Source organism: Hippocampus bargibanti, linkage group LG08 (genome assembly GCF_051943395.1).
Source record: "Hippocampus bargibanti isolate YZ-2025 linkage group LG08, ASM5194339v1, whole genome shotgun sequence".
Lineage (NCBI taxonomy): Eukaryota > Metazoa > Chordata > Actinopteri > Syngnathiformes > Syngnathidae > Hippocampus > Hippocampus bargibanti.
In genome coordinates, this window is record NC_142741.1 from 22,252,021 (window position 1) to 22,265,097 (window position 13,077).

The 13,077-nt window shown below is 47.0% G+C and overlaps 1 protein-coding gene across 1 annotated transcript; it reads right to left on the reverse strand.

The window, feature by feature from the left end:
• Positions 1-5,045: 5,045 nt before the first annotated feature.
• Positions 5,046-12,834, reverse strand: slitrk5b (SLIT and NTRK-like family, member 5b). The gene is made up of 2 exons (XM_089003126.1): positions 12,663-12,834; positions 5,046-12,252 (listed from the first exon to the last, which is right to left on the reverse strand). The coding sequence occupies exon 2, from the start codon at positions 12,195-12,197 to the stop codon at positions 9,597-9,599; it is 2,601 nt and encodes an 866-aa protein (XP_088859252.1). The 5' UTR covers positions 12,198-12,252; positions 12,663-12,834; the 3' UTR covers positions 5,046-9,596.
• Positions 12,835-13,077: the final 243 nt, after the last annotated feature.

Sequence of the window (13,077 nt, forward strand, 5' to 3'; positions counted from 1 at the left end):
CTCCAGCTCCCAAAGAGTGCGGGCACTAGTGGACTCGGGGGCCGACGGGTGCATTATCGTCCCCCACCTGGCCGACCTGCTGGGCTGCCGACTTTTAGATCTCCTTCCCCCTAAGGAGATCGTCGACCTGGATGGCCGATTATTAGCCCGGGTCACCCACCTCACAGCCCCACTTAAGCTCCGAGTGGCAGGCAACCATGTGGAGCACCGCCAATTTCTTGTTATGCCCTCCCGGAACGCGCCATTGGTCTTGGGTCTCCCCTGGCTCAAGGCCCATGACCCATCCATTTCTTGGGAGGGCCCCACCATTCAGGGCTGGAGCCCCTACTGCTACGCTAACTGCCTGCGGTCGGCTACGGCAGGGCGTAACCCCTCCCGCGGTGGCCCGCCCGAGGCCATCTGCCTCAAAGGCGTGCCACATTGCTACCACGACCTGCGGGAGGTGTTCAGCAAAGACAACGCCCAATCCCTGCCGCCCCACCGACCGTATGACTGTGCTATAGACTTGCAGCCAGGGGCTCCATTACCGGACTCCAGACTTTACCATATTTCTCAACCGGAACGGGAAGCCCTGAGCACTTACATAGACTCCTCTCTAGCGGCAGGACTCATTCGGCCGTCGCGTTCCCCGCTGGGCGCAGGGTTTTTCTTTATCGACAAGAAGGACGGATCCCTGCGCCCATGCGTTGACTACCGGAGCCTGAACGACATCACCATCCGCAACAAATACCCTCTCCCCCTCATGGATTCGGCCTTTGCGCCCCTTCAGTCCGCCACCATTTTTTCTAAATTAGATCTTCGCAGCGCCTACCATTTGGTCCGAATCCGTGAGGGGGATGAATGGAAAACAGCCTTCAAGACGCCTTTAGGGCACTTTGAATACCTGGTGATGCCGTTCGGGCTCACGAACGCGCCTGCCGTATTCCAGAATTTAATTAATGATGTGCTCAGGGACTTCCTCAATGTTTTTGTTTTTGTGTACCTCGATGACATTCTTATTTTTTCTCGCTCTGCAGAAGAACACCGGCAACACGTCCGACGGGTCCTGGCGCGGCTCCTGCAAAACCGGCTCTATGTGAAGGCAGAGAAGTGTGACTTCCATGTCCGCTCTCTGTCGTTCCTGGGGTTTGTGGTGGAGCAGGGGCAGCTCAGGGCCGACCCCGCCAAAACCAAGGCGGTGGTGGAATGGCCGATCCCAAAGACGCGCAAGCAGCTTCAGCGGTTTTTGGGGTTTGCCAACTTCTACCGCCGCTTCATTCGCGGGTATAGTCAGAAGGCACTCCCCCTCACTAACCTCACGTCCACCAAGCTCCCTTTCAGGTGGACTCCCGATGCTGAGGGGGCTTTCAACCGCCTCCGTCGTGCCTTCACCAACCCCCCCGTTCTGCGTCATCCCGACCCGGATCTTCCGTTCACGGTCGAGGTTGACGCATCCGAGTCCGGAGTAGGGGCCGTCCTTTCCCAGCGCTCTCCCACCGACCAGAAGCTACGCCCATGCGCCTTCTTCTCCCGCCGGCTCAGCACCGCCGAAGCCAATTACGACGTCGGCAATCGGGAACTGCTGGCGGTCGTCCTGGCCCTGCAGGAATGGAGACACTGGCTTGAGGGAGCTAAACACCCCTTCACCGTCTACACGGATCACAAGAACCTGGCGGCCATCCGGTCGGCCAAGAGACTTAACTCACGGCAGGCCCGATGGTCACTCTTCCTCACCCGTTTTGACTTTTCTCTCACCTACTGCCCAGGGTCACAGAACACCAAGCCCGACGCCCTATCCCGTATCCATGAGCCGGCAGAAAGGGAGGAGACCACCGCCAACATCCTGCCGGCCCAGCGCATCCTGGGCGCCCTGAGGTGGGAGGTTGAGAGAAAAGTCCAACAAGTCCAGGGAACCACCACCATCCCCAGGGGCTGTCCCAAGGATCGCCTGTTCGTCCCCCCCCCTCTACGCACCGAGGTGCTCATCTGGGGGCACACATCTAAGATAGCTTGCCACCCGGGGGTCAACAGGACGATCCAACTCATCGCCCAACGGTTCTGGTGGCCGGGGTTTAGGAGGGACATCACCCTCTTCGTGAAGGCCTGCCCGACCTGCGCCCGTGGAAAGGCCTCCCACCAGCCCCCGGCCGGACTCCTCCAGCCCCTACCGGTTCCGTCCAGACCCTGGTCCCACATCTCCGTCGACTTCGTGACAGGCCTTCCCCCCTCCCGTGGCAAGACGGTCGTCCTCACCGTAGTGGACCGATTCTCCAAGTCGGCCCACTTCGTTCCGTTAACCAGGTTGCCGTCCGCCACCGAGACGGCTCAACTCCTGGTTAACCATGTCGTCCGTCTCCACGGGATTCCGACGAACATCGTGTCGGATCGGGGACCTCAGTTCGTGTCCAAGGTATGGAAGCGTTTCTGTCGGTCCCTAGGGGCATCGGCGAGCCTGTCGTCTGGGTACCACCCCCAGACCAACGGACAGACGGAGAGGAAGAACCAGGACCTGGAGGCGGCCCTCCGGTGCGTGTGCCTCCACAACCCGGCGTCGTGGGCCCTGCACCTACCCTGGGTGGAGTACGCCCACAACTCCCTGGTCTCCGCAGCCACAGGTCGGTCCCCATTCATGTCCGCCTGTGGCTATCAGCCGCCCTTATTTCCCACACAGGAAGGCCAGGTGGAGGTCCCGTCTATCGATCATCACCTCAGACGGGCCCACAGAGTCTGGAAGGAGACCAGGGACGCCCTGTCACGCACCGCATCCCGGAACCGGCGGGTGGCAGACCGCCATCGACGGCAAGCACCCAGCTACCAGGTCGGGCAGGAGGTCTGGCTATCCACGAAGGACCTTCGGCTGGCAGGGTCCTCGGCCAAGCTGGGCCCACGCTTCACGGGTCCCTTCCCCATCGAGGCCATCCTCAGCCCGGTCTCGGTGAGGCTCCGGCTACCACCCACCATGCGGATCCACCCCGTGTTTCATGTTTCCCTCCTCAAGCCAGTGGAGACCAGCCCCTTAGCCCCCACGCCCGCCCCCCCACCTCCCCCCCGGATATTGGACGACGGACCAGTCTACACCGTGCGGGAGATACTGGACTCCAGGCGCAGGGGCAGAGGAGTGCAGTACCTGGTCGACTGGGAGGGCTATGGACCTGAGGAACGTCAATGGGTCCCACGTGCCTGGATCCTCGACCCATCCCTCACCCGGGCGTTCCATGCGGCTCACCCATCCAAGCCTGGGGGGCCGCCGAGAGGCGTCCCTTGAGGGGGGGGCACTGTCACATCTCGTTGCCATCCGGGGCGCGCCCCGCCCCTCCTGTCACCTCCTCCGCCAATCCTGGGAGACGGCCCCTCCAATCATCATACACCTGGGTTCCCACAGCTGATTGTCATTTCACTGATGGTGCCTTCTGACTATATCTGTCTCGCGCTCACTACCGTCTCCGTCGGAGTATTTTTGGTCATTGCCGTTTCCACTTCCGTGTTGCCAGGTCTGCTATCATTCAGTTATCTTCCTTCACTCATCCCTGTTTGTTATTATTTGATGCTTTGTCCAGTAAAGACTCTTTATCCATCCAAGCCTGTCACGGCGTGTATTTCGGGTCCTTCCCTAACACCAAGAGTCCGTCGCTCGAGGTCTGCCTCCTAGCACTCGAGCGATCGTCACAAGAAGAGGATGCACAAAACCGTGTTAAATAAGGGACACTGATTCGCTGTGGCGAACCCTGAAGGGAAAAGCCGAAAAGAAAAGAAGACTTCTTTTCATAAGCTTGTCGGTTGAAAAGCTCATTTTTCAGCATTGCAAGTTCCCTTTGAACTCAACTCTCCCTTGGCGTAAACTCTAAATAAAGAATACCCATAGAAGAGATTCCCTTGACAATTCCGTGGCATGTATACTAGACTGCCATAATAGTCCGATCAAGGTGTTTACATGCATTTTAAACGTCTTGTTTCAGTCAGACTAACACAATACGTCCATTTTCTTAGTCCTGTCATGTAAGTGAAATGACCGAGAAACCTTGGGGCATGGGGGGCCGGAGACATATGTCTAAGACTATAACAACTGCGAGGCATCACGGTCCTGTACCAGATGTGCGGTTGCATTCTCTGGGGTGAAAGGCAAGACGCGAGTATCAAGATGCTTTGAGTCAGCGGCGTTTCTGCTTTGTCCACTCGCCTAATGTGACTCGATAGCAAAGGTTCTTCCCTCGGTGAAGGCTCACAGTCGTACGCTGTCTTTGCAGCGCTTGACGCATCTCTTGGAGCTTACATAATGTAGATCTGCCCTAATTTCCCCTCTACCCGGTGAAACTGTTAAACATCATAACACCGCCGATCTGACGAGCGGACGAGTGGGAAGGTGACATCCCTCCGTTTGTCTGAAAACACATAACACTCTCTTGTTTTAAAAAGGGTCAGCACATGTACACTGTATGTCAAAAAGCCCAATTGCGCATTGAGTACTTAAAGGGCTCTTATTCACTTCTGTGTCAGCCAAGTGGATGTTTCCATGGATACCAGGCCTTCGTTTAAAGCTGTGTTGGCTGTGCGTATGTACATTTGTTTTCGCAAATATCTGTAAGCAAATATACAGTTCAGACTTGGAGGATGTGTTCTTATTTGAGATCCAACAATCTGCCCCTCACCCCCCACATAAAAAACCCAGAGTTTCAAATCAAGCATATTTTGTCTGACAGCCCCAAGCATGTTCTGCTCGTGTTGTCCGCGAGCACCCTCGGAGCATCAGATGTCATTTCATTTACATAGCAGAGTTGGTCATTTAAGTCTCTGGATGATCCGACTGAGTAAATGGGAAGGCGGACCAAAGTCAGAATCGCCGCATTCCTTATGTAACACATCGTTACAGCTCATTTACTTGATTGAAACCATGAAACCTGATTTGAAATTCTCCAGTAGCCTTTTTCATTTTAGTACTGTCCTGAAAAACACCAATGGGGATTGGCGGCGACGTTGTGCATTAGATTCACTGAGCTACCGCACACAGCTCCAGGGTGAAAAACAAGACAGAGGCAAATTTGAAATGAATGCATATGTTTTTTTATTCATCATCTAGAAACTAAAGCAGCAGCACAAATACTGAAGAGAAACCTTCTTTGCAAATTGTACCATGTGCTTGCGATAATATTTCCAGTCCCCGCAAGTTTGCACAGATAAAGTTCATACAAAGAATTTCTTTTGTCAACTCAACAAAAAAAACTCAATTAATAAGACACAGAGTGCACTTTTATCAGGAGCAAACATTTGCATATTACAAATGCATGAGGGCCATGCTGAACGAAAACAAAAAGAAAGTTCCGTAAGAATATAAACGTGAATAAAGTTGTGATTTTTTTTGCAAGACAACGGCCACGATTTTATGACAGTATCACAAAAGTTACTAATTTATTTATTATTATATTATTTTTTACTATTCACAGTGACCCTAATAATAGTTTCAAATATTTTATGGACAGTTTTTGCACCCATGGCAATTACCTGTGCCCACATCACCGATCATGAAGGGAATCCCCATTGATGTGGCCCCAAAGACACATTCTCCCAATCAAATAAGAACATAGGCAGCCTCCCCAAAAGTTTTGGGGACCCCAAAGACCGTTCCCCTCTTCAGATTGGTAAATTTTCTCCTTGCGTTCATAGAAATAGTATCGTAATAAGCAGTACCATCGATATAACCGATATCGATATAACGAGACTTTACTGTATATTCATTATATCCACCAGGTTCCTACATCCCAACAACATGAGTAAGATAGGATGCCATTCATTTCATGGTTTTCAAAACTCCTTTTCAAGTATATTCCCCTTATTCTGTCCAATCATCGTAAAATGCACCACATGGCTCTATGGACGTCTGAAGTTAAGAAACCGATGACACATTCAACTAATATGACTCATATGCATAAATTCCAACCATGAGAGTTGAGTTAAGGTGACAGGTTCATTGCATATTATTGCAAATCATGCTCATTTACTGTCTCATGGTGGAGGACCTTCCTCAATTACACAGTATTGACCCAGACATAACTTAGACTGCATAATTTGCTCTCATGGTTCACTGTGTGCATAACAAGACATATTTTTATCCAGAAATTGCATTCCTATCTGTATGTACTTTATATTTCCTTTGAGATGAATCATTGTTAAGCGTCAAATTCATATATTAACCGTACCTGTTTAAAATGTATCCAGTTTTGAAAAAGATATCAAAATAGTTGCCCAAAGGTGCCATGGAATAACTACTCACATTAGAATGAATATTAGTAATCATACAGAAGACGGGAGCAAACAAAACATGCTTAGGTCACAAGATTAAAGATTTTAAGAAACTTTAGTCTGATAAAATAGCATCATGAAATGCTCATTCAGTAAAGGTCTTGTATTTCAGGAAATGTTTTGTGGTGGAAAATCAATCAGAAACTTGATTAGTTTTCCTAAAAATAATGAATCATTTCTATGATTTTCGCTGACTACTTCATGATCAGCATGGCCCTCATACCGTCTCGTCGCCGTTCATACAACGCACAGCATTTTTGTACAGAATGTCCAAGGTTAGTTTTTAGGCTGTCTGTATGGCAGTGCTGCATGAACACAAAAAAAAATCTATTTCAAAAGTCAGGAAGTGACATCATTGTTGACGTTGACAAGTCAGTCGTGACTTTTCAAAAGAGGAAGCAAATACTATATACTATGTTCTACATTTCTTTGATACAAAAATAAATCTTTTACACAACTGAGGCCTCAACTCTTTTATTTGATTACATGTTGAGAAATTAGACTTCTTGCCTTGCATCATCATGTTTTTTTAGGATAATCCACAGATAGACCAGGTAACAAGGTAAAATACATAAATGGGATGCTTTAAAAATCAACACGTAAACATGATACCCTTATGATATACCGATAATGTCATTCTACAGTACATGACTGTTGGCACACGTGAATGTATATTGATGGCAAAGAGTTTTGTTTTCCAGAAAGTGAATACAGTTATCATAATCCTTCACGCAAGAGTTACAGCAGGAATCATTTCCAACAAGTGCACCTGTTGTCCATAATCCTCAGCGGGAAGCTTTGAGGGAAAACCACAGATTCAGAGATTATCTAAAAAAAAAAATGGTGGGCTCCCTTTAAATGTCGGCATTCTGTCCTTGGTCTCAATCTGCAAAGCAAATAGTTCATGAGCTCCTCCACGTCCACAGCATGTTCCCCATCTTGTCAAATTTGTCTGATTTCAGCAAAATTATTTTGACTCTACGCCTACACGCATCATAATGGATGTGCACTTTTGCAAATTAATTTTAGTTTCGTCAGAAAGAATTGGTGATAAATATCCGTGGTAAGAACCTGGTTTATTTTGGAATGAGAACATAGAATTTTCATTGCCGATTAGTGCTAATGAAATGCAGCCGATTGGAGAGTAAAAAGCACACATTATTGCAAATGAAATAGCTCCAGGGCGTCTGTTATGATAACATGAGTCATTAGGGGGTCGGGCTTTCATGCCTGATTGTTCATATTTACACATTTAATTTGAACTGTTAAGCATTATGAACATACAGCAAAACTCGCAGCAACTCAAAGCGCGACTCGGGCAGCATTAACATGCGTCTCGGGTCATCTTGTCAAAAATGGAGTCTTATAAGTTAGCCCTCAAGTGATCACATTTCCTTGCTTGATATGCAAATTAGTATGTTTTGTGTTTTCAAAATAAAAATAAAAGATTCATTCAGACTGGAGTGAGAAAAAAATGAAATAACAATGGAAATAAATGGGAATAAAACAATGGGAATAAAAATGGTTACATGTTAGTTTTCCACATCATGTCAGCAGTTTTTTACCCCTGTCCAAGGAACTGAACAAATAAAGGTTGAATGAAAATTGTTATTCTGGACTATACTACCCAACATAATAATAATAATAATATATTTTCCTGTCATAATGATGTTGGATGGATTGTAACTGTGAAAGCACAGGTACCCAAACAAATAAAATGTATATGCATTGGACGTATGTTGTTGTTGTTGTTGTTGCACATTGTCAAAAATATTGACAGAACTCATGTGAAAATATAAGCTTGTCAAAAGAGGATTTTGCAGTTTTAAAAACACCATTGAGCACTATTTTGTGACATTTGTCTGCAAAATGATCTGTTGAGAAAAATAAAATAAAATCCGCCTTGTCTAGCTCCATCTCATTCCCCTAATTTGACTTGCGAAACCACCGCACCGGATAAATAAACAACAAAAGACAGAAGGCATGGTTTACCATGCATTGCAAACACACGCTGACTTGGTTTTGTGGGTTTTGGGGGCTTGGCAAACACTATCTTTCTCTTTACGAAAAAAATAACAATACAATAAAAATACTCATTCTTTAATTCTGCAAACATGGCTAAAAGAAGAGTGCAGGGACATTAGATAACTGAAACGAGTCAGAAGAGACACTGAATGTGCAACATTTTTTATGAGCAGGTAATTTTTGTAATCTCTTTGATTTTGATTTGATTCGACATTCCTTAAAATAAAATTCCAGGCACTGTCCACTGTACATGTTCTTTCTTCCATAACTTTGTTACTGTGAATTAGGAATTTCTCCAATGTGAGAAAAATAAAGTTTATGTCATCTCATCTCATGTCATCTCATCTCATCTCATCTCATCTCATCTCATGTTGTGCGTGTTGAAACTGTCTTTATTTGGGTCAAAGACTGGCAAGGGATGATTGGGGATACATTCATATCTTGCTAGTAGTTTTACCATTGCAAATTTCCCCTTTTCAGACAGTGTTACAAAAAGTGATGTGTAAAATTTTACAAATGCATCAGACTTTTAATTTTGATAAATAATTTATTTGTCAATGAAATCCCTGTTAATTTTTTATTTACCTTCAATATTTAGCCACTAAGATATTCATATTTCAAACTACGTTTTGACGTTGCATTGAACCAAACAATAGTGAGTCCTGCTCCACGATACTCCATATACACGGTGCTGTGACAATATTTTGCAAGATATACCGATACTTGGACCATTTTACTTTTTATTTGGCATAAGTTTTGTGGAGGTTTTCTGCAACACCCCCTTCAAAATTCACCCTTTGTATACTTGGATATATTTACAGTTTTTATTTGCAGTTTGCCTCATCTGGTGGGTGCCAATGGGACTTGCCAATGAAATGCTGCCACAGCCTGAGAAATATAAAGATTACATTTAACACAAACCCAGCAAAGTTACAATGTATTTAATAGTTTTTTAGCAAGCAGAAAAGTTGCACATAATAATCTCCAGAAAATCATTTTGTGAAAGGAACCGTTATTCAAAGGACTGTCATCCCAACTAATGTTGTGATCGTACGAAAATCATTATTCATGGTGCAGCGTCATGAATCACTTAGTAGACGGACATGTGATTGGATCAGCTGACATGTAGCACATGTCAGATAAGAACAAAAGTCATCACTCAATGCTGCAAAGCTTGAAGAGTACACAAAAGTCCGTGACGCAGCTCACACCACTTTAAACCAAAGAAGATCTATTCGTGCTTTATCTCAGTCTTGAAATATAAAGTCCCCTTTCAGTGTGTTTGGCAGCCGAGTCACTTAAAACTGTGTAAACGTTGTTCTTTTTTCAAGAACTTCAAGATAATCCGGATCAATGTGAAGCTTTGCTTTAAGTTCCCAATACTCGCTTCTGTTTGGCTCCGCATAAACAGTAGTTGGCGTTGTGCAGTACAGGATTGTCTGTTGTACCCTGTCAGGATGTGCGTACCTCGGCGTTGCGTCAAGGTCCGATGCGTACGGACTGGCCGTACGTGCCGCGTGCCTGCAAGGTAGCGTATGGCTGTAGTGAGGCTTCTGCTCAGGATCGAGGACTTCTCTGTAGTGGGATGGCTCATCTTGTTTCATGCTGGAAAGCTTATTGAGAGGCTCTGAAGCGCCGGCGCTGTATTCCGAACCTATTACATTACTCGCTGCTTCTTCCTTCGAGTTCCCTAGAAAGGGGCCGCTTAGCTCGTCAAAGTCCCGAAACCCCTCAGTGGCTTTGCCGTTGGCAGAAGCGTGGTCTGTGGTTCTGCATGTTTGCTCCGAGGCGGGTGGAATGTACTCATACACATGTCCAGCTGATGTTCTGACCTTTGGGACGGGTCCTTTTTTGTACAGCCCATACTCCATGTTCAGAGAGCTAATACACGCATTCATAGAGTTATTCTGCTCGTTTTGACTCTTCTGGTGTCTCTTTCTCATCGTTACAAACAGCCCTGCAGCCACAAACACGGACAAAATGAAAATGAGCAGGAGGGCAAGAATCATCACGGATAAAGGGATGGCACTGTACTGTGTGTCGGAGTCGAGTGATGTTTCTATGGTGATGGTGCTGCCTGGGAAGGATTCCTCAGAGGGGGGAATCATTGACGCCAATACAGCCGAGTTGTTTGGGCAAAAATTAGCCGTCTTGATGTATCGCATGTCTTCCCCAGCGAGCCTTTTGGGGGAGCCACAGATGACATTGTTAACAACAGTGCCTGTGCTGAGCTGCTCGAGCCATGTCTTCAGATCAAGAATGCTGCACGAGCAATCCCAGGGGTTTTCGTACAAATCCACCTGCACTAGTGCCGTAAGCTGATCGAGCACACCGCTCACCGGCAGGTATCGCAGGTGGTTGCTGCGAAGGTTGAGGCGGGCCAACGTGAGGCCATAAAATGCTCCCTCTGGTAGTGTTTTCAAGAGGTTGTTGTTTAGAAACAGGAGCTGGAGTTTAGGGATGTGCTGGAATGTGTCTGCAGTGACATCCTTAATGACATTGTATTCTAAATATAGGAACTGCAAACTCTCTAGTCCGTGGAAGATATCGGCAGTAAGATGGTCTATCAAATTCCCATTAAGATAGAGTCTCCTGAGATGCGTCAAATCACCAAAAGCTCTGTCATGGATTTGAGCGATGCGATTGTTGCCCAGATGAAGCAAATCCAATCCAGTTGCCTCAATGAAATCTGATCTTCTGACCATCGTGATATAGTTCCCGGTGAGATACATCTTTTTGGGGTTGTAAGGTTTTGGCTCTAAATCAGACATCTGCTCAATCTTTCGCTCCTGGCAGTTGACGTTGAGGCCGAGGTCTGAAATCTGAAGGTTGCAAGTGCAGGCCGAAGGGCAGTCCAAAGGCACAGGAGATTTTGTTTGATAGGAAATAATTTGGCCATAATTCTGGGGTTTGTTTCCCGCCAGTCGAGTGGTCAGTTTTGATTTTAATTTACTTGACTGTCGAGGTCCCTTGGTTGGCCTTGATGATGATCTTGCAATAGCAGACGAGGTTAAGGAAGCTGTTGCGAGGGCCGGTGTGCTTTTGTAGTTGCCGCCGTCCGTGCTGTGATGCGGCTGCGGTGGCATCTCATACTCAGCAATGGCTCGTCTGGGACACAACTCTTGCTTTGAGACCTCATCAAGATCCCTCCCATGGAGACGAAAGGGGAACTCGCAAACGACGTCGCCCACCAACGCCGTGTAAGAAATGCTCTCCAGCCATGTTTTGAGGGCAATTAGGTCACAGGAGCAATTCCACGGGTTTTCCTCCAGCTGTAGCTCCACCACACTGTTCATGTGCTCAAGCAGACCAGAGTAGGGGAGGACTTTCAGCTGATTCCCCCTCAAGTCAAGATGAGTCAGTGGGACATGCTGGAAGATGTTCACAGGCAGAGTCGATATCAAGTTGTCATTCAGAATCAACACCTCCAGGTGTCGAAGTCCGCCCAGAGCGTTGGGTACCACTTGCGTGATGTAATTATAATCAAGCTGCAGATACTCCAGACTTTTAAGGCCCCAGAACAGCTCTTCCTTCAAGGCATCAATTTTGTTATTGTTGAGATGTAATCGTTTCAACCCTTGAAGTCCATTAAAAGCTCCAGCTTCCACCTCGGATATCTCATTATTTCCCAGGTGTAAAATGGTGAGTCCTTGATATTCAAGAAAGTCGTCTACGGCAAGTTTTCTTAAAACATTCCCAGTGAGCAGCAGATGATATTGGGGGAAGTTGAGCTGGTTTATTTCGGAGATGCTACCAATCCCCCTGTTCTCACAGCTCACAGTGAGCATCCCCTCTTTCTCCTCACAGGCGCACAGTCGTTCACATACGCCTTCATCAGACAGCCCTGCTGTGGATGCAGCGGTGGTGCTCAGCAAAACACAAGCGATCCAAAGATGCATTTTTCTGTGCTCGACGTCCAAGCTCAAAGTCCCACTAAAGTATCCTCAATGTCATCTGGGGGGAAAATAGAAACACAAACGATAATGGAGCATGATGAGGCCAGACAGGTGGGCAACTTCCACACAACCAGCTGGAGCCGGCACAAGTCAAAGCCTCATTTGTTGTTACCCAGAGGTAACTTCTGGCCGTGTGACTGCTGATTTAGAATGGTTCAAACAAAGCAGCAGTGAGCGAGCGAGCGAGCGAAAGGGAAAGAGAAAGCGTGAGAGCGAGAGAAAGACAGAGCGGGAGGACTCCCTCAAGCAATGTAAATAACAAAAATCAAGGTCAAAGCTGCACTTGAGCCCCAAACAACACGATTGCATCAAATTATATTTGGACCACTTGGGAGTTGTACACGTGGTCGACTTAAAGCCCGATTTAGTGCATCTTTCACTCCAAACTCCAAGGCAGAAATAACCTACCTCACACCCATGGGTTGCAACGCAGGCTCACCGGTTAACGACAATGTGCCTTTTTTGGTCCAGCCGTCAGAAACCCCTGTCAGGGATCTATTCAAATCACTCCTCCAATTCCCCGAAGAGGATGGAAAGAATAAGGAAAACCACTGATTGACCATAAATGCTTCTCCTCTGCCTCGCAGTGCAGGCGGAGATGCTGCTGCGCCTGATAACTAAGTTCCTTATACCCCCCCCCCCTCTCTCTCTCTGCCTCTCCCGCTCACTCTCCTTCTCTCCCTTACTCCGTGGTCGGGAAGATGTCAAGTCATTTCATTTTACGCTGAAAGAATCAGCTCACTTGAGCATCGTGCCGAGATGTGGAAGAAAAAAAAAAGATAGATGCTGACCTACCTTCTGAAAGATCCTTCAAAATATCAAT